This window comes from Copadichromis virginalis, linkage group LG1 (assembly GCF_057382275.1).
Source record: "Copadichromis virginalis isolate Kocher_CV1m ecotype Utaka linkage group LG1, C_Virginalis_male_GT1.1, whole genome shotgun sequence".
In the NCBI taxonomy this organism is placed as follows: Eukaryota; Metazoa; Chordata; class Actinopteri; order Cichliformes; family Cichlidae; genus Copadichromis; species Copadichromis virginalis.
In genome coordinates, this window is record NC_140618.1 from 41401128 (window position 1) to 41423658 (window position 22531).

The 22531-nt window shown below is 42.2% G+C and overlaps 1 protein-coding gene across 6 annotated transcripts in view; it reads right to left on the reverse strand.

Annotated features, from left to right (window-relative positions):
• Window positions 1-22531, reverse strand: part of arnt2 (aryl-hydrocarbon receptor nuclear translocator 2) — a 70739-nt gene that overhangs the window by 14632 nt on the left and 33576 nt on the right. For all 6 annotated transcript variants that reach the window (XM_085463439.1, XM_085463447.1, XM_085463405.1 and 3 more), the window contains 6 exons: window positions 18227-18292; window positions 17722-17807; window positions 12117-12193; window positions 7939-8073; window positions 5923-5997; window positions 1832-1983 (listed from right to left, as the gene is read on the reverse strand). In XM_085463439.1, the coding sequence (XP_085319565.1) occupies window positions 1832-1983; window positions 5923-5997; window positions 7939-8073; window positions 12117-12193; window positions 17722-17807; window positions 18227-18292 (591 nt within the window). The remainder of the gene's footprint in view (window positions 1-1831; window positions 1984-5922; window positions 5998-7938; window positions 8074-12116; window positions 12194-17721; window positions 17808-18226; window positions 18293-22531) is intronic.

Below are 22531 nucleotides of genomic sequence, written 5' to 3' on the forward strand. Positions count from 1 at the left end.
AGATCACCTGAAATCTGTCAGTATTGATAGAGAAATCCTGTCCCCTATCAGTACTAATTGATATCAGCTGCTTTAGTCCTAATTGATGGCCTATAAAGGCTCCTCATTACCCAGAAGGCACACAGGAAAGACTTCATGATGGGTAAAAGCAAAGAACTCTCTCAAGATCTTCGTAATCTTATCGTTGAAAAGCATTTTGATGGGAATGGTTATAGGTGCATTTCCAGAATGCTGAATGTTCCTGTGAGCACTGTGGGGGCCATTATCCGGAAATGGAAAGTGCATCAGTTCACCATAAACCTGCCACGATCAGGTGCTCCACGCAAGATCCCTGTCCGAGGAGTCCAAAGAATAATCAGGAGGGTTCTCCAAGAGCCAAGAACCACTCGGACAGAACTTCAGGAAGACCTTGCATCAGCAGGTACTGTTGTTTCAAAGAAAACTATAAGCAATGCACTGAACCGCCATGGCATCCATGCACGCTCACCACGCAAGACTCCATTGCTGAACAAAAAGCATGTCAAGGCTCGGTTAAAATTTGCGCAACAGCATTTGGAGAAGCCTGTGGATTATTGGACGACTATAGTATGGTCAGATGAAAGCAAAATTGAACTTTTTGGCAGTCATTCTACACACCATGTTTGGAGAAGAAATGGCACTGCTCACCACCCCAAGAACACCATACCAACAGTCAAGTTTGGGGGTGGAAGCATCATGGTTTGGGGCTGCTTTTCAGCAAGGGGTACTGGCAGACTTCATATTATTGAAGGCAGGATGAATGGAGAGATGTACCGGGACATTCTGGATAAAAATCTGCTGCCATCTACCAGGAAGCTAAAAATGAAAAGAGGGTGGACATTTCAGCAAGACAATGATCCCAAACACAAGGCCAAGGAAACAATGAAGTGGTTTCAAAGAAAGAAAATCAAGTTGCTTGAATGGCCCAGTCAATCACCTGACCTAAATCCCATAGAAAATCTATGGAGAGAACTGAAGATTAAAGTTCATAAAAGAGGCCCAAGGAACCTTCAAGATTTAAAGACCGTTTGTGTGGAAGAATGGGCCAGAATCACTCCTGAGCAATGCAGACGACTGGTCTATCCATACAAGAGGCGTCTAGAAGCTGTAATCACCAACAAAGGCTTTTCTACAAAGTATTGAATAAAGTGTGTTCAATACTTATTCCCTGTGTCATTTCACTTTATTTATTATGGTTTAACTTGTATACTTATATGTTCTGATTTGATTGTATGACGTCAATATTTGGCTTGATGGCAACATCTGGTGGAAATGTTGTGTCAATAGTCCACTTGGAAATCCCCTTACTGATAAAAATGCTGATGTGTCAAATACTTATTTTCCCCGCTGTATATTTATTCAGCAATCACATCCAGCTACTTTTGGCTCCTTTTACACATATTTTGACACAAAATATGTGTAAACAATAATTTTTTTCCATCCACTCCAGAATTCACTAATTCATGAGTGAGTCATTAAATATGAGAGGATGGGGTTTTAATTTAACAGAGTTAAATACATTTTTAAAATATCAGGGAGTTAAAATGACCCCTGCAGTGGGTCATAAACATGGGGGGCTCCACAATGGTGCTAGGCATCTTGTCACAATTGATGAATGAAGGCCACAGGCCGAAACACACGGGTCAAGTAATAAAGCTCTTCTTTCACTACCAGTGTTGCTGGAACTTCAAACTCTTTATAGTTCTCCTTTTACCCCCCCCCCCCCACCCCCCACCCCACTGTAGCCATTTAGATTGATGGTCTTAATACATTTGAATTATTAGATAAATAGTGGAACACAGAAAGAACATACTTCACATTAGTGTTGGTGCAGATGATGTACTCGATCTCGTCAGAGTATGGGTTCTGAAAGGTGAAACTGCTGGTTCGGATCAGCATCCACTCTCTGTTTTTCATCCGGAAACGATACATCACTGACAGGACCTGACCCTTCAATTTCACCACCTACAGAAGCAAGACAATCACAGTTTAATACAGCACTGACCGTGTTTTATCAGGCAAGTTGGTGACAAGTGTGTCAGAAAATCAAAATAATATGACAACAGCTTTTTTTGTGTTTCATCTTAGAACAATTCACTTTAAGTTTGCAGTTGAGGGAGTGTGAAACATTCATTTATCAAGCATGTAATTATACCATTTTAGCATGCCAGTATTCACCAGGCCAAGAACAAAAGGGGGAACCTATTTATTCCATTTAAGTGCTTCAAGTTGTCAAGGAAATCAGTTTGATCTGGCAGGAGAATGTTAAAATATATCATTTGCAGCCGTTTTAAAATGTCATTTAATAATAAGGTTTTGAGTTGAGCTGTCACAGTAGTGCTTTCAGTATGACCCGAGTTTTCTTTCTCTGAGGAAATCACTCGGCCTATAGTCTGAATAATGAAAGCTCTCCAATTCTTCTCAATGTGAAATGCATCCAAGTTGACTTTGGGATGGAGGAAGGCCAGAGTAGCACAGGATTTGTTTCCACCCCCAACAGACATGGGGAGGAAAGAGGAGACGAAAACATTTTCATCTTGTAAAATCCAGCCGTGAAAAACTCAGTGATATGTTGTTGCTATCAAAACAAATGCCCCACATCACAAAGTGAAATAAATTACATAACCAAAAATAAATGTACCACATGGCTTTATCAATGAGATCGATCAATAAACCACACACTCAAAATCAAATAAAGAAGTTACCAGATATCCCTCCTGCCTATTTTATTGGGCACTTAGAGAATTAAACTTTACTTCATTACGTTATTTAATCTGCATGATCCGGTATCCATTTGTCACAAAGCTGATTTTTAAACTTTGGTATGTAAACACAGAAATAAAGTGGAGTGACGTCTTTCTCATTCTGTGGTAGAGAATATGGAAAGATTTTCTTTGATCTTTGGAGGTGATCATTATTGATCTCAGAGTCCTCACCCAATAACTTTGAGCAAAAGGCGCTTCTACCCCGTATTTTGATAATGTATTGAAATACGTACATCATAAGTACATATACTTGTGAATTACCCTTTTATGTTTGCGTGGTTTCATACATCAAAGTCAACTTGATAATTCTGTCTGATAACTTTTAGATAATTTGACCACAAAAACACCTGCCCAAATGCAGTGTCCGACTGGTGACTGAGATAACAACACTGCCTGTGTGAGAAGGGAGGGAACAGTCCAATTTATCCATTTTGTTCTGCTTATTCGGGGGCTGGTTTGTGGGGGCCTAAGCAGAGAAGGCCGGACCTCCCTCTCCTTAGCCATCTCTTTTAGCTTGTCTGTGGGAACACCAAGGGATTAACAAGCCAGCCAAGAGATATAGTGTCTCCAACATGTCCTGGGTCTCATTTTTGCTGTTTGGCTGGACCATTCCAGTGTGAGCTGAAGGCCAGCACCTGATGAAACCAACAGAACCATATCAACTGCAAAAAACAGAGGTGAGATTCTGAGACCAACCAAGTGGAAGCCTTCTGCCACTTGGCTATGCCTAGAAATTCTGTCCATTAAAATTATGAACAGAATCGGTGACAAATGGCAGCTTGGCGGAGTCCAACACCCAGTGGGAACGAGTCCGACTTATTGCTGGGAATGCTGACCAAGCTCTTGCAGAGATTGTATAGCGGTTGATATATGGCCCATAGCAACAGGCCTAACGTACTCCCGAAGCACCTCCCACAGAATACTTTAAGGGACACTGTAAAATGTCTTCTCCAAGTTCACGACATGCAGACTGGTTGGGCAAACTCCCATACAACCTCAAGTATCTTTGAGAGGCTGAGGGGCTGTTCCAGTGTTACGCGGTTTGGACAAAAAGCACAGTGTCCCTCCTGTATCTGAGGTCTGAACGGACAGACTCTACTTTCCAGCACCCATGCATAGACTTTCCCAGAGAGGCTGAGGAGTGTGGCCCCCCTCTAGTTGGAGCACACCCTCTGGTCCCTGTTATTAAAGATGGGAACCATCGCCCTGTTCTGCCAATCCAAAGGTACCGCCCCAGATCTCCACAGAACATTGCAAAGGCGTGTCAACCAAGACAGCCTTACAACATGCAGTGCCTTCAAGAACTCAGGGTGAATCTCATCCACTCCATGGGCCCTGCCACCAAGGAGTTGCTTTACTGTCTCAGTGACCTCACCCCCAGCGATGGACAAGTCATCCCCCTAGTCCCCAGATTCTGCTTCCTCTATGGAAGACGTGTCAGTGGGATTAAGGAGGTCCACTGCCTGACAAAATCCTCAGTTGAGTTGTGAAGTCTCCCAATAGGATGGCACAGTCCCCGGGTGGGGCACCCTCAAGCACCCCACTCCGGGACTACAAGAAGGCCGGGTACTCTGAACTGTCATTCAGCACATAAACACAGGCAGAAAGTCAGGGCCGTTCCCCAACCTGAAGGTGCAGGTAAGAAACTTTATTGTCCACCAGAATAAATGCAAACATACAGGCAGGAAGCCGAGCAGATACCGAGATACCCACCCCAGCCCGCTGCCTCTCACCAAGGGCAACTCCAGACTTGGACAGATTAGAGCCTCTCTCCAGGAGACACTATCCAGAACCGGGTTCCAGAGTCCAGGTGTGTTAAGGTGAGCCAGACCTTATCTAGCCAGTACTTCTCAACCTCTCAACCAACTAGCTCAGGTTCTTTCCCACCACAGAGGTGACAATTTATGTCCTAATCACTTGTCTCGGTAGCTGGGGATCAGTCCGCCAGGGTCCCCGCCATTGCCAATCACCTGGCATACACTGCACAGACTCCTACAGCGCCTCCAGCTAAGGCCTGGCTCTAGGGCAGGGTAGCAGAATTGTTCCCTTGATTTTTCACTCATAGCGGTCTTCTGAATCGCTCTTTGTCTTGTCCCTCAGCAAGGACTAATTTGCCATGGGAGAAAGCCCCCCCAACAACATAGCCGCGGGGATCCCTGGTACACGCAATTCTTAGAGGGGCAATTAAGTTTATCAGAAAAGATTTTGTACAAGTAGTACAAACTCATAATGCAATCATAGTTTGGAAGTTTGGGATCTTAACCCTGTTGGAGGTATCGTTAGTGGCTTTTCTTAGTATCCAAATCCATGTGTCCACGCATGTGGAATGTTTCCTCTGCATCCATCCACAAATGTGCCCCATATTAGAGAGCGGTAGTTGGAAAACTTACACTTTGATGTTTTCCGAATTTATGTGAACTATGCACCAATGGGTTAGGCCCAGAACTCTGTTAGAGGCAAAGGTTTTAATCACCAAGTGAAGTTATGATATTCGACCAGAGTATGTAACCTTTCAGAAAATTAAAGTTAAGCCCCTACATGATCACAATCAGTTTTACTTGTGACTGAGAGAAATGAAAAAGTGGTCGACTTAAGCACAATACACAATCAGTAAACCCAATCATTCAACCATAGAGATGCCTGCTGAGAGACAGCTTATGGAACACTGTGTCTGTGAAAGAGTTGTTGATGTACTTTGTATGTGTGTGTTACTGGATTTCTCTTCTCCCCATTACTTATCTTAGACTGATCAAGCCTGACCTTTCCTGATCAAGTGTTTGCTATTGTACTTGTGATAGTGATCAGTAACTAAACACCACAACTGCTGTGTTTCATTGTTTGAGCTAAGCTCAAAGGAAACAGGAACACATGGAAAAATCCACAGCAGATGAAAAACTACCTGTTCGTCTAGGAATAAAACATGTTGGATGACTGATGCTGACAGGAAAGAGCTTCATGAATGTGATCAATGGATGGATGAGCCTCTAATGACTGCTTCAAAGTAACATCCAAATTTTCTCTATGAATGTATTCAGCTGTGTTTATATCCTCCCTGCCAGCCCAGGTAATCTGATGTAAAAGCTTCTTCTGCTGACGGTGAATGAGTACAGAAAGACGAAAAGCTACAGTGCAGTCTTACCTGTTGAAAACTTTCTCTCAGGTGGCTCTGGTCTTCGGGGTGGCAGAACTCCAGAATATCTTTCCCCAGCAGGTCCTGAAGGACAAGAAAACAGTCAGTTGTTAGGAGCTTATTCTTGCTTCAATTATACCACATTAATTTGGGGTGTATGCATTTATTTTCCTGGCAGATATTATAGATGTAATTATATTTGAATAAAGTGACTAAAAAGAAAAAATATCAACAACAATATAACAGTTATATTAGAGTGAGATGACCTTCAACAAACAGGATGTGTTTTTGTATCCTAATATAACAAACCGATGACTCAATTGTATTTCTTAAGTCAGTCAATAAAAGTCTATATGGGCTAGCAAGTAGTTGTGAAATGAACGTAAATTCTCTGTGTTCTCCTTCTTCCTGTTTGCACTTTTGTAAAACTATTCTCGAGTGTTGTGCTGGGTCACTCATCAATCATCCATCCATTTATTTTCTTAACCCCTTATCTTCTTCGGTGACATGGCAGGGCTGGAGAATATCCCTGATGTCACTAGGTGAGAAACAGGGTACGTCTTCCAGTCCATCCACAAGGCAAACAAAGACAGCTGCATACGCTTAGATACAGCCTCTTTGCAAAAGTGTTTCGATGATTTCGGAGATGTCGTCCCAGTCTCACGGCAAAGCGTGGGATAGACCCGCTCGCCTCGCAAGCAATCCCACCGACAAAGCGCAGGCCCCGGTACACAGCTGTAGTAACCCCCGCTGACTTCTTTTACTGAGGTTATATTTATCGGTGTTTTATTTCCTGATGTTCTTATGTGTCCTACGTGTTTCAGTATAATTCTGAATTATAACTAACATTAAAAACATGTTTAAGGAGGAGAGAGAGCAAATAAATTCGATTAACATCTGATCTTTGGGTTTTTGTTCAGTAATCAGCGTGACCTGTGTATAAACACATAAAAGAGATAACGTTGGTGTTTCCGTCATGTAGTAACTGCTGGCTTTAACTGTACAAAGGTTGTTCGACACTATGAAACACATACAGACTTCATGATGTTCGGCTAATATTTTTATTGTGAATATTAATCATGAGGGTAAACGGCCCTGTACACCACGGAGCGAGGTCAGCATGTCCACGATATCCTCAGCTCCATGAGTTAACAGAGTTTCCCAGCTGACTATCTAACGGTCATCTACGAATATGTCACGGCTCATATCAGTATGATTTTACAGAAAATCATCCGTATTACTGCCAACTATTCCAGAGACGTGAAAATCTACAGCATAAAGAACACAAACATATAGCAACACTGTAACAGAGATGAACCGTCAGTTTGTCCAGATCAAAGTGGAATGAAAGTGATTGGTTGAACAGGTGTGATCTGTGTTATCTGCATTTTAATCAGTGTAAGAGACTCAGCAGCAGATTAGAATAACAGTTACACATTTAATGAATCACCAAATGAATACACGCAAGAAACGAGCAAACCTGTTCTGACAGTTTGAGTTTGTGTTCCCTCAGCTGCAGACTCGCTGCTGTTTAAATGTTTGAAAAGGAAGATTAGATATAAACAAACGTCAAACATAGACTCAGTCTGCCTTCACATTTGATATGAGGCCAGCACGTATAGTGGCTGTGTCCTGTTTTAAGATCATACGTGTAAAATTGTTGTCTGAGCTGCATGGGCAGTGTTAACCCCGCCCACTTAGTTTGATGTGTGAGGCTGACAGATAAAATTATTTCAAGGAGCGAGATGAAGGGGACAAAAGTGCCAAAATGAATTAAATAAATAAATCATTAAATAATTATTTAAATGTGTCAAGAATTAATTAATTACATGTGTCAGAAATATTTATGTAATTAATTATTTCCAATTTTAATTAATTATTTAATGGTGTATTTAATTCATTATGGCAGTCCTGGCGTTCCATACTTACTATGCATTATTTTGCATTATTTTGTACCGCATAAAACACATTAACAACATGATAACTGTCGTCTTTTTTCATGACATTCATAGTACAAAGTCTGACCTGAGGCTGATAACCAATGACACTGATGCAGCGTGGATCCACAAAAGTGATGACACCATCAGAGTTGTGACGTGACAGGAACTCTGTGGGAACTGACAGGCCATTCATATCCATTGAGACTGGAGAGCTGGTCACCTGAGGAAGCCCCACACACACACATTTAACGCCATTTAGGTGTATGAAGAAGAGATTCAGGAAGGTTAATGGGGGGTTATTACAACCTTCTATTTGGTGATCTGACTGCCAAAAGTGGTAAAGAGAAAAACTGTAAGCAATTTGTAGTGCTTCAGTGAAAACACAGAACAAAATATGTATGATTCAATATCAACCACAATTTTGAAAAAACACACTGCGTAAAAGTTGCAAATTGATTTACATGAAATAAGTATTTGATCCAATATAACAGCCAGGATTCTGGCCCCCAAAGATTACAATAAATCAACATTGCACAACAATAAATCAATTACAGATACTCCTGATATCAAAATATTATGTATATACATCAAACTTGATCACAGATTTCTTTTCCTCTGCACCACCATGGGCAAGACCAAAGAGCCGTCAAAGGACGTTGGGGACAATACTGTAGACCTGCATAGCACTGTGAGCAAGCCTGAGCTTGTCTGATCTCGGAGGCTAAGCAGGGTTGGGCCTGGTTAGCATTTGGATAGAAGCCGTCTGGGAATTTCAGGTGCTGTAAACTTGGGGGTGGTTTAGGGGAAAATCCCTGGCTGCTCCAGTCTGCATGCCAAATATCCTCGGGCAAAATATTAACCCAAAGTTGCTCTCCGTATGAATGCTCGATAGGAAAAAGCAGATAGAAAGTGCTTGTTTGAATGGGTGAGAAGGTGGCAACTTGTTCATAAATGGAAAAAAAACCAACATCAATCGCCTTCAGTCTAGAGCTCCATCAAAATCATGGCGCATGAGGTGAGGATGATTATAAAGGCAGGTGGGACCACATTCATTAAGAACACTGTTGACAGAGCCTTCAACTTTCAGGCCGCTGTGGAACCAGTGTCCAGTTTAGACTGGAGGCAGACACCCTCTACTTTTAAGATTAGAATTTAAACTTTCCCTTTTGATAAAGCCTACAGCTAGGGTTGGATCAGGTGACCCTGAATCCCCATGTTGCTGGTGTCTTCCATGATGCACTGACAAACAAGCTGTGACAGATGGCTGCCCCTCCCTGAGTCTGCTTCTGCCAGAGGCTTCTTCTTGTTTTCCTTCCCAACATTACCAAGTGTTGTTCATAGGAGGTCATTTGAATGTTGGGGTTTTCTATGTGTCATGGTAAGGTCTGAAAACATAAAATGTCTTGAGGCAACTGTTGTGATTTCGTGCTATGCAAATAAAATTGGATTGAATCACAATGTTGCGGTGTCTGCAAATTCCCCAGCCTCAAGAAGGCACATGAACAGGCCTGTCTTGAGTTTGCCAGTGAACATCTACATGAATCAGAGAAGGCTTCGGAGAAAGGGCTGTGGTCAGATGAAAGAAAAATCTAGCTCTAACTCGACCTGCCATGTTTGGAGGACAAGAAATGCTGAGTATGATTCAAAGAACACCATCCCCACAGCCAAACTCGGAGGTGGGAAACATGATGCTTTGGGGTCGTTTTTCTGCTAGACGTCTTCATTGCATTAAGGGGCCAATGAACGGGGACATGTACCCTAAAACGCTGGACAAGAAACTCCTTCCCTCAGCCAGAACACTGAAGATGAGTCGTGTGTGGTCTTCCAGCATGATAATGACCCAAAACATACTGCCAATGCAACATAGGAATGGCTAAAGAAGAACCATAATGTCAAGCAGTGGGCTACCCAGTTTCCAGACCTCACTATAGAAAATCTGTGGCGCTGAAGTTTTGAGCTTCCGTTTGGCAGCCAAGAAATCTAAGTGACTTCAAGAGTTCCTGTTAAGAGGAGTCCAAATCAATCCTAAAATGTGTGGCGTGGTGCGGTTTGTGGCTCAGCTGGTTGGGTTCAGGGTGTGGTGTCAGGGAAGGCTGTTTGGCAGCCAGTCATCATGAGCCAATCATGCCTCCCGTATTTTAGGAGGACGGCAGAACCTGGAAGGGAGGTGAACTTGAGGAGCAGAAGCAGACAGCGAGAGCGAATGAAACAAGATTGCAGTGAGTGGCTGGAAAGCTGCTCCATGATGAGTACTGGGATCCAAGCAACCTTAAATAAAGTGTCACACTGGTCAGAGCTCAAGTGCAAACATCTTACTGCTGGGCTTGCCAACAAAGGTTTCTCCACCAAGTACTTCGTCATGCTTCGTTTGGGGATCAAATACTTCACACAGTGAGATGCAAATCAATTTATAAATTCTATGTAATGTGTTTATTCTGACTGATATTCTGTCTCTCTTCATAGCTGTTGTTTGATACTAGGGATGTGCTTAACTAATTGTTACTACTGTCACTAGTCGGTACCAAATCTACTATATGTTTAATCTAATTGTTTTACATTTAATTGATGCCCAGTGTCGGGAAAGATTGCAGATAAGAAATGGCTCTCCCTTAGCGATAGGGTGAGGAGTTCAATCATTCAGGAGTCGTTGCTCCTCCACATTGAAAGGAGCCAGTTAAGGCAGGTGCCTCCTGGGTAAGGTGTTCAGACCAGGAAGGTCCTATCGGGAGGAGATCCTGGAGTAGACCCGGGACTCAGTGGAGAGAATATAGCTATCGCGTGCCTGGGAACGCCTCGACAATACAATACAATATAATATTAAATACAATGTAAACATCTCCCATAAATGAGGATGCTAGGGCAATTCAATGAGAATTTAAAATAACCCCTAAAAAACGAATGTATTTCACTGTACATTCATTTTAAGTTATTTGTCTAATCAACATTGTTTGCCTCGTTGAATACGAAAGACAATTATATATGTCATGGCGCTGGAAATACCTCCTCTCGCTCACTGCTCTCCTCTCTGTTTGCTTCTTGTTTTTGTGCCTGAGTAAATGTAAGACATGTACACCTGAAGTCCATCAACTCATCTGCAGGAGTACATCTATCCCAGTTCACTTTACATTGGATCACTCTTCCCACTGCTAAGTTACAAATACTAAAGCTATGCTAACATAGGGCTGTGCGATATGACCAAAACCTCATCTCCCGATATAAGAATTCTATCGTCCGATAACGATATAAATCACAAAAATGTAACATTTGCTGTCAATTCTGTGAATCTCGGGCAGCTCGACTTGCGTGAAGTGTTTCCAGCTGTGCGTCATGTAGCTGGAGTCGAGTGTTTTAACCGATGCATGAAACGATACATTTTTAGACAGAAGTTGTAACGGCGCCGTTTTCTTTGTGAGTATTTATTACACGGCGTGCTGCGGGGGAAAGCCTGCTCTAACGTTTGAGTCTGAGGTTTATTTTTTAACACCTGGCGTCTTTTTTACTTCTCATCCGTAAATAATCTGCATCTTTCACGTGATTCAGTTTATTTTGAAAAGTCTCAACAGGATCTTGCGCTTTATTGTGAAAGGTTTATGTGGAACATAAACAAGCGGACACGCGATGGTTTTACTGTCGTTGTTGCTAACGACAACGCATAAATACAGGTGCTTGTCCGTCCGTAGTGTGGTTATATTAAATATAAGAGAAAGAGAGAACTTTACTACAGTGACATCAGAACCATGAAGAAATATTGCCGTAAACAGTTTATTTTGCAACACCACGAAACAAACGATAGCGTAAAATGAAATAGACGTTTTTATATCGTCATCCATATATATGGTTATATCGAACAGCCCTGTGCTAACACACACCTGTGATAAAGCTCTCGGCACACATCTTGCAGTTATTCATTCAACAGATCATTGGAGAATTTTATGCATGCTACACATTTACATAGTCTGCCACTTTCTGAACACGTTACAACAATATCACTTACAGTTGCAGAATAATCAAGGAGGGAAGAGTCCTATTCATCTTACAATAACTCGCTCAAATTAAGTGAGCTTTTCAGAACAAACTATTCTTTCAAAAATTTCTAACGGCAGACTCTACGGCTAGCTGCTTGATTTTATACACCTGTGGACCTGAAAACACTGGTATTCAAAGACAGAGATGTTCTGTCCACATGGAATACATAAAAACACACAAACACAGCCATTCCTTCCATTTTATCAAAGTGTTTAAATTGTTTGTGTCACCACACACCTGCAGTCTTCCAATAGCCACGAGGCAGTACTTTCCAGTCTGACCCGCCTCTGTGTCTTCTTCTGGTATAGTCATACCTGAGCACAAGAGAAAGGAAAAGAGCAAGGTGTGAAACATAAAGTGTGTTTTTTGTCGCGCACAGACAGATCCTTCTGTGGGAAGTGTTTACTCAGGAGAAGAGATTTTTCAGTGAAACAGATTAGCTCTGAAGGCTTAGAAGTGGTGACATTAAGCCCTTTCTGCCAACAGTCATCATGGGAAATGTCAACTCTCTGCCAACTTAAAGTGATGTGCTGCAGATATTGGTTGAGACTTAGTATACTGTGAGTGCAGTCTCATATGTTTTACTGAAACATGGTTGAATCATCGCCCGACTTCAATGTGGATCTAACTGGTTTCACCCTTATATTGTATGGTAATGCCAAAGATTGTCTGCAACTAAACTCCTGATGCTGCTGAAGCTCTGAGGGCGCCTGCTCTGAGCGTGCTAGTGGAAACAGATAGATTGACATGAACCTCTGTAGACACACAATCATACCCACAAAGACTGTATGCTGTTTCCACAATAACAAACTAGTGACATGAAGGCAATTTTCAACCAGAAAAGGGTAACGTTTAGAGATGGATGGGGAATCTGTGCCATCTCTGGCTTCAACAAAAAGAAAAGAGCCATTTAAGGAGCTGATGGACTCAACCAGTTCTTCAACGGATTTGACTATATGGTCACACCCAGTCCCACTGCTTCTCCTCCTCCTTGCATTTCTAATATGGATCAGGTACTTCCCCTCTCACACCTGTGCCTCTTTTACGTCACAGAGGCATGGGTGAGACTGGAGCTAGGAAGCCTAAGCTCTGGGAACGCTGATGGCCCAGAGGGTGTGTTCAAAGCTGCTTGAGGACTGTGCTTCCCCCCCTAACTGTGTCTACTTCTCAACAGGATCTTCAATCTGAGTCGACACTGTGGAAGCATCCTGTATTCTGCCAGTACCAGTGTCCACTTGAACTGAACGACTACAGATCAGTGGCCCTTACACGGCACATCATGAAATCCTTCCTCATTTGGGGGCATTTGGAGCTGATGTGAGAGTTATGTTCTTTGATTTTAGTGCTTTTAATACCATCCAACTAAATATGCTCAAAAACAAGCACACAGACACGGGACTGTATTCCTCTGTTTCCTGGATTACAGATTAGCTGACAGGAAAGCCATAGTTTGTCAGGTTGGCTAACTGTGTTTCACCCACTAAAACCTTTGGTTTTTAATCCTCATACAAAGAGCAGAGGAGCTACGTCAGACAAAATTCAAGCAGTGAGAAGTAATCTACTGGCTGACATCTAGTCCATCATTAACCATGAACCCCAAAATGCCCAGACTGGATCAAGGAAGCCCTTTCAGCTTTTCTAACGCATGCACTTTGTGATAGCCAGTTATGGGCATTCGCTATAATATCCTGGATCAGCCAGCGCTACCATTGTTCACTACTATTTTGCTGTGTCAGCACATTTTAAATATTCTCCGATGCTTTGACCCCAATCATAACTAACCAATCATAAAATGACCTTTGAAACATTGTTTTCCATTTCTGCAAACGCCACATGTTTGGATGGGCTGAGATGTTTTGAGTGAAATCTGTTCAAGTGAAGCCTTTCATGTCACGTCATAATTCCAGTTAAAAACAGAAGTTAGACCACAAAAAGGCAAAAATAAAGAAGTTAAATCAATTCCTCTTTCATTTTTGCCAGAAGTCACTGATGAATGAACTTTGTACTGTGGGATGAAGCTAAAATACCTTTGACTAAACGACAGCAGGAAATACAAATGCACAGACAGACAAAAATCCAAGTTCCAAATAAGACGATGACTTCATCGTCATCTGTGGCTACATTTCTCAATGTTCAGCCAACACCAAATGCACGCTCATTAAAGTGGAACTGTGCGTGTCTGGATTTTTCATAGCGTGTCTCTGTTATCCATCTGAAGTTTATAAGCGTCTGTATGTTGCTTGATACCCGATGTATTGTGTCCAGAACATTCCAAAGGAGTATTTTTAGCTCAAGGAAGAGAGACCATATGTCCCTGATTGCAAAACACATGTGGAATTATTCCAGTGTGGCCTGAGAACCCCGGGAGGAATTTTGTTGTTTGTATTTGGTGTTGCTCAGTCTCATCGCTCTACTTTGTCACGTCATCAATTTAGACACCTGGTCTGAGACCACGGCAGCATACCACGCACGTGCGTGTTACATTGTAAATACGGGCTTTTCCCCTCATGATAACATACGGTAACACAGCTGTAAGAAATCTGATTTATGAACAAATTTCATATTAATCATACAACCAACAATGTTCGACCAACATTTGGGAGAAGCAGATTTGTTTTTAGCTGGATTGATTTTTTTAAACTCCTATATAAACTTTTGTGTCTTTGTCAATCTTCCTTTGCCTCTTAAAAATTACCGCTGGCTTACAAAAGTTCAAATAAATGGTAAAAAAGGCAGCTCCTAGATAAAATAGCTGGGCGACAGTTATTTTATCTGTAAGAGGCATTTGCTTAAAACTGGGGGTCCAAAGAAAGTGGTTCATCTTCAGTTTGAAAAATGTTTGCCAACACTTTACCCAACCGTTTATATAAAAGATGGACACAGCCATGTCAGCCTTCAGGTGAACACTTTCACTTTTGCCGTCTTGGTATTTTGAAACTAGTTGCAAGGAATGAGCAGTGGTTCTCTTTTAATCCTCACTCGGCATCGGACCCAAACCTTCTGGCATCACCAGTGGTAGCTCCTCCACGGTAGGTCCGTAAATGCCATGTACATGCAAAGACCAGTCATCTGAAAGACGTGCACCTCAAAGGTTTTCTGTTTTCAGACTTTATATTTTTACATTTTGTGTGTGTGTGTCATGTTGAGGAGAAGGCCCTTCTGTTTTTGTTTCCCCGCTGCTATTAAAGCTTAGCAATATTAGCTACGACTATCACTGGATCCTCTCAGGGGAACACTGAGTTTAAAGACAGGTTAACAACATCACTTGCCCAGCTGCAGTTAGCAATCTTCAAAGAGATGGTTAACACTCCTCCTTCATCTTTGGCAGTTTTCAGAGAGCCGGGGTTACATGGTGGGCACTTCAGACAAAGATCCATCCGAAAACATAATGTACAAAATTAACTTCATGATGTATTCAATAAGGCTTGAAATTAGTGAAGACCATCAACTTATAACAGCAGTGTTTACGCGTTTACAGTCAGGACACCAAAGACAGTTTTCAAATTCACACTTTGACACAGTCTGATTTCATTTGAAACCAGATGACTTGCCCTTTGCTGTCTGTTAGAATGAAGGTTTCGACATGAAGCACTTCATGTTATAAAGACAATTCACACTATGGGGCCCTGCTCTCAAAAGCTGACACAGAAGTAACACTGTGTGTTTTGGATTTAAGAAAGAAGTGCTTAAAAGTAGAGTTTTTAAAACATGTCTAGTGCCATCTTGTGCCAGTACAGCGCGTGACATCATTGGCTGGTTGTGGGCAACCAACCAAGGTGCAATCTCCTCAACAATCGAACCAAAGCGGTCAAGTGTCTTTTGATGAAAGACATGAAAGAACATATGATTGCCTTTATGGGGAAGATCTCTGAGGCAGGGCATGCTGAACCAGCCCCACCACCCACTGGTGAACAACAGTGCTGGTATTTTCCAATCTTTGGAGTTTATTACCTGCGTAAACCAGGCCAAGTACAAGTAGTGCTCAACTCCAGCGCATGATGCTGTCTCCCTTAATAACATCCTGTTGAGTGGAACCAACTTAAATACACTTTGGCACTTTTAAACTGACAGTTTTACCTTTTTTGTCTTCCGACAGGAGAAGCCTTTGACCTGTGGGGGTATTTTTTCCACAGTCAAGCACAGCAGCACAAACAGCATATTTGATCTTTCGGGATTTGCGACCCCAATAGCAGTACAGCACCAAGCGATATTCAGGGAGCTGTGCACTGAGCATTGCGAATGGGCCCCAACACCAACTAAAAACGTGACACAGTGAAAGAAAAAAACCTCAAAAGATTATGTCCTCAGAACAAAGTTAAGAAATGTTCTCATTTACACCGAGGAGAACATAAAACAAAACTCATATATTCCCTCAGTTGCGGTCCACGTATGCTCCAGTGCAATTAATACATAAATAAGGCTCAAACATGGATCTGATGATGGATCTGCAGCTTCACTGCATATTCAGTGTGGTAGATGAGATGCAGCTGTTTGTTCATCCACCACCTGCCACTGGGCAAGTGCTAACAGAAATGGTTATGGACCGAGTCGGTAATGAGGGTCATTTACTTTAATCAGCCGTGTATATCTGACATTTTTGACTGTGCTTAATGGTTTCACTAACTGGTTTTACTTTGCGGTTTACTGGCCTTACTTTTTGACTGTCTTTTACAGCTGTTGCCTGTTGTGGTATCAGCGTCGCTCTTAATTTTTGCCATACAGAATTATGCAGTTGAAAATATCTGGAACTTTAAGGTCTTGAACAGGTAAACAGTGAACAGTGGAAGGATGGGACTGCTTCCGTTTGTAAAACACCATCAGTAGTAAGAGCTGACTGAAGCTGTAAAGTTTCTGTTTCGGTGTAAGTAAATGTTACTACTTCTGATCAACAATGTCTTTTGAGCCTTGGTATGTGTTTGCAGGGTTCCATAATAAGTAACGCTACTGCTCATCTCACTCGTGTCTGCAGCCACATACAGCATACCCAAGCCTTTGTGGACATGATGCTGATCCTCATGTTTTCATGTGTTTCAACTTAATCTGAAGTGGCTCTAACTCTGTGCCAACCACAGGATTGGCTCAGTCCTACTCTCACTGTCGTTGGACTTTTGTGTTGTCTGTCAGAACACAGACAGAATGATTTGTACTGACTTTATATTGGGCATCGCTCATTTCTATCAAAGAAAATCTATTTTAACATTTTGTCCCCCAGTCCAGCTGAGCTGTATAGCACATCTTCCTGAGTATGTATCATTATGGCTGTGACTCACCCAGGTAGAGCAGCTCATCTGCTAATTAAAAGGTCACTTGTTCATTCACCAACAGATGGAAGTACCAGCCCTGTTTCCAGTCTGCATGCCAAAGTATTCCTGGGCAAGATACTGAACCCTGAGTGGCTCCTGATGTGTTCATCAGAGTGTGAATGGGTGAATAACATGCTGTATAAAGCACTTTGAGGGCTAAGGTAAAGTAGAGAAGCACTGCATAAGAACCTTTTACAGTGGGAGTGAGAAAGGGAGGCTGAGACACGCAAGCTTGTTCTCATTGTAAACACCCAACTGTCCGCTGGGAAACCCATCAGCCAAAAGACACAGTACAACACCACTCCAGCTGTCAAAGACTTGAGAAGATGTAATGTTTCCTTTGGACTGTATTTGAACATGAACTTGACAGGAAAAAAAGCCTTTTGTCACAAGACACCAAGAAACTGTTTGAACTCTGTAGATACAGAGATACAGCTAGACTGAAGTCTTGATCCAGAGCTCAGCAGAGGCCACCACCACATCTCACTTACAAGAACTCTCAGTAGAAGTGTGATATGTATGAGTGCACTCTTGTTTACCTGCAGGGGGCCAGGCTTTGATGTAGCCAGTGCAATGCACCACAGAGTACTGAGCCTCTCCTTCTTTTGAGGGCCCGAGGCCATTCCTGACAAAGGAGGGAAAAACCAAAACATGTTAGCAACACAGACAGCGCTACATTGCAGTTTCATTTTTCCGTTGAAAGAAACAAGTTTTACACTTAAAAATGAATACAACATAATGATGAAATGAGAAGAGAATTTCTGATATAACTTTTTAGTTCCTTAAAAATGTACCCACAACTCGGAGTATCAGGTTGCTTTGGTGGAAATATGATTACACTGTTGCATTTAAATCTTTAGTACAAGAAGAACTCGAAGGCTCTGACTGTTAAAATAAAAGCTCCTTTTTAGGAAAATATTTACTGTATAAAGGTTTAGTTGGTAACAGCTACAAAGCTTAGTGTCTATATTCCATTCAACCCCAGAAAAGTCAGGAGTTACGCCTGGATCACAACCATGGCTGCCATTAAAGCCTTAAACATACCTGTATCGCTTTCTCATGTTAGCCAGGCGGTTTAAGGAGATGTGATCCAGAGGAGCACTGCCACATCTACACACAAACACACAACACAGACAACAGTGTTACAGAACTGCAACAGAACAAAGTGTGCACATCTTGAACTACAGATGCCAAAATGAGACAGTTACAGAGTACTCACTACTCACAGAGCTGTCAGATAATTCATCCATTGAAACATTTGTATGCTGATCGTTGACTATTTAAAATATTAAGCATTTGTTTAAACTCAGAGAAACAGGCTGCTTCAAACGTAGCTCATTGTGGAGCCGATTCCCTGCGTAAGTACTTTTTTCTCCAACTGAGTGCAAACCCTTGGCACCAGATTTTGTGAACGCATGTTGTAAGATCACATATTGGAAGACAAAAGTCTTTTCAAGAGTCATCAGTCAAAATTCTGAAGTATTTATATTTCAATACTAAATCAATCTTCAAACCAAGGAAAATTCAATGAATTTAATTTAGTGTTGGAAACATTGGAAACTAATTTGCTGAACAGTATCAAAGGATTGTTGGAGCTGAGGTGTGGAACCAACAGAATACATCACAGTGTCATCAGCATAAAAATGGAAATTGATACTTGTTGATGGCCCAGAACTGATCCCTGGGGAACACCTGCAACCACACCAAGGAAGGTACTGCCTTCAGCCTTCACACATCACATTACCAGCACAATAAAGAAGAAGAAGAAGGACGAAAACAAAACAAAACAGTGCACGGTAAATGGACTGATTCTTATATAGGGAGTTTTTACTGTCCCTCAAAGCCCTGCATACCAGCGTCCCCAACCTTTTTTTGCGCCACGGACTGGTTTATGCCCGACAATATATTCACGGACCGGTACCGGTCCGAGGCCCGGGGGTTGGGGACCACTGCGGTATACAATATGCCTTCAGTCCAGTGGTTTTTATGCTCGCCACGTGGCTTGCGTCTCAAGATGATTTTCAAATCACATTCTGTGTCACGAGACAATCTTTGTGGTGCATCGGCCGGTCGTGCACATCTTAAATTTCATAACTTGGTGCTTTGTGCCGCGGCCGATGCAGCTGGGTTGAAGACACGAGCGTACTATCATGCCAGTTTTTACCGCCACTTTAATAGTAATCCTACACAGAAGCTACACTGACACACAAAAAGAGATGTTGCAAACTTGATTTTGTGAAAAGACCCACTTGGCTTTCAGCGTTATGGCACGATATTGTCTGATTGGCGACACCTATCGTTTAGGAGCGGCTTTATACAGTGCAGCTAATATAGTGCAGCGGATTGACTGCATCTGAGCGATGAAGGCACAGCAGAGAGCAAGAGTGAAGCGACCAATAGCAGCTTCAGTCACCTTTTTAGACTTATTCATACAAGCACTTTTTCCTATGCTTTCCTAAGGTGTTCTCTAATATCTACACACATTCATACTCCAATGTATCGGAGAGCATCTTGGGGTTAGTATATTGTCCAAGTTAGGGATCGAACCACCAGCGTCCAATCAGTAGACGACCTAATGGACATAATGAAGGTGACACTGCTACCATTTAATAACTAAATCGATATCTGCCTCAAAGGTGTTGCAAATGTGTAAGATATGATCCACAAGTGTAAACTAAGATTTGTGTGTATTTATTCAGCTTTGGATGGAAAATAGTTTGTTAAACAGTTTTACGTGTCGTCACATTGCTTCATATTTCTGTGTGGATTGAAGCACAACTTCATTAGCCTTTAAAAGTTACCTACAAATTATTGGACACGTTTGTAAAGTTCATGCTTTACATCATCTCACACACATTTGCAGCACTTCTGAGGCAAATTTCTCTCCATAGGTTAGTTCTGCAGATGAACGTTACATAAACGAGACTCAATCTAATAAAGGCTCCACAGAAATGTTAGCCTGGTGATCATGCTGCGTTCTCCTTTAGTGCTGTTTCTGCATGTGTCACAGAGGGGATGCATTTCAGTGTTTCCAGCATGCTGTTTGCATTATGAAGAGCCAGAATAGCAACAGGAAAAAAGTCGACAGATTTCTGAGAATATAACACACTGAGCTCCGTGCAACTCTCAGGCCTTTGTGACAGATCCAGACCAAACAAGCTAAGAGCACACTCTGGCAATAACAAAAACAGCATGTTAGGGGAAAAAATGGAAAAGGCGAGGCTTTTCTAAGCTCTCAAAGGAGTCAGTGCTGCTTTCATGTCATTTCTGCCAAAGGGTAATGAGGGCTGTGGGGCAAACCGAGTCACATCCTGACACAGAGAAAAAGACAAATTTAGAAACAAACTGGATTTGCAAAGGGTCTGAAGCGATGGCGTGGAGAGAATATACACAGAGGGAAATCCTAATGAGCTGTATACAGAACATCAGCCACCTGGTAAGAAAACTGTGAGACAACATTTCTAGTAATATTACTTAAGGATAAAAAGGCATATAGCCTGAGCATATGTGGTGTGAAAAAGGTCATTTAAAAATCAGGTATGAGCCATATATTGGATTCTTCTTTCGTGGCATTTAGAAGCCTGGTGAGTGCACTTTCACAGCTGACTAGGTACAAATCTAATGTTACAGAAGAATCAACAAGTCATCACTGTAAAATACCTTATCGACAAAATATACTCACACTTCGAAGACTTGATTTAAACCCACTGTATCCTAATCTTAGTAAAGTCAGGATATGTTAACAACGTGTCAAACTCAAGGCCTGCGGGCCACATCCGGCCCGGCGGACATTTATATCCGGCCCGCGAGATCATTTTATATAGATTTATTATTATTGTTATGCATGGCCTGGCGATATGAGGCGCTAATAACACACACAGATCCCATAATGCAGCGCTGCAGCCTCCTTGCTGAACGCTAGGCTACCTGGGAACAACCCAGGAGTCTTATTAGTGGAGCTAATGTGGCTGTAATGAAGGAATTTAATTTAAGACGGCACTGCGAGACAAAACGTCAGGATAAGCTGAAAAACCTAAACGCAGAAACTACAGGAAGTAGAACCTGACATTTCAGCAGACGTTTGTCACCAGAGCAAAACCACAAAGTGAAGCTGTTGTGAAAGCAAGTTTTATCGTAGCAGAGGAGCCAAATCAGCCCGGTACCGCTCTGAAGAGCTGCAGGATGAAGCTGTGCGACGTCTTCCGTCCAGACAAAAACGCAGATTTTAGCAAATGTGAGCCTGAGCAGAAACACGATTGCTGATCGGTTTGTGAGACGGCCACTGATTTAAGAACACAGTTGTGTGAAAGAAGCAAAAACGTTATTGCATACTCTCTTACTGTGGATGAAAGTACAGACATGATGGACACTGCACAGCTGGCCATCTTCATCCGTGGAGAGGAAATATTGGACATTAATCGATGCACGGGACAACGACAGGAAAAGACTTTTTTTTTAAACGTATGTCAAGGTGAAACTGTCCTGGGACAAACTTGTTGGACTTACAACAGATGGAGCGCCGGTGCTGTGCGGTGAAAAAAAGCGGACTAGTCAGCAGGATGCGAGTAAAGATGCAGGAGAAATGTACGCTGAGTTAACAGCACATCACTGCATCACACACCAGGAAACGCTGTGTGGTAAAGTCCTAAAAATGGAGCATGTAATGATCACCGTGATGCGAACTGTAAACTTTATCTGAGCTAAAGGTTTAAATCACCGTCAGTTTGAGTCTTTTATGTGGGAAATGGATTCAGAGTTTGCCCACATTCCTTCATGCAGAGCTCCGCTGGCTGAGTTATGGGAAAGTTCTCAAAACAGTTTTTGAGCTCAGCAAGGAAACCTGTCGGTTCATGGACATGACATGTATGATACGGTGAAGGCGTTTCACGTGAAGCTGTCACAAACGCACCAGTGCAACCTGCCGCACTTTCCCTGTTGCAGTAATGTTGAACCAAGAAGGCGCACTTTGCTGATAAGCTGAGCGCACTGAGTTCACGCGGCACTTTGGTGACTCTGAAGCACAAAAAGAGAACTTCAAGCTGCTTCGCAAACCAATAATAACCAAAGGAATAATATTCCCGTCTGTTTTTATTCATATTTATGTTTAAAAAAACATGCTTTACTGTGTTCAATAAATGTTTTTCTTGTTTGGCCCACGACCTAAAGTGTGCCTTGACTTTTGGCCCCTGTGCAGTTGAGTTTGATAACCCTGATGTAAACCATGTAAAGATATCAGGCCTTCAGGCCTTATTAGCGCATTGTCTGTGTTATTAGCAAATCCCTATATCAATGCCCCACAGTGAATCTCTACCTTATCGTGATAGAGCGGTTTTGTCTGTCCCAGGGATC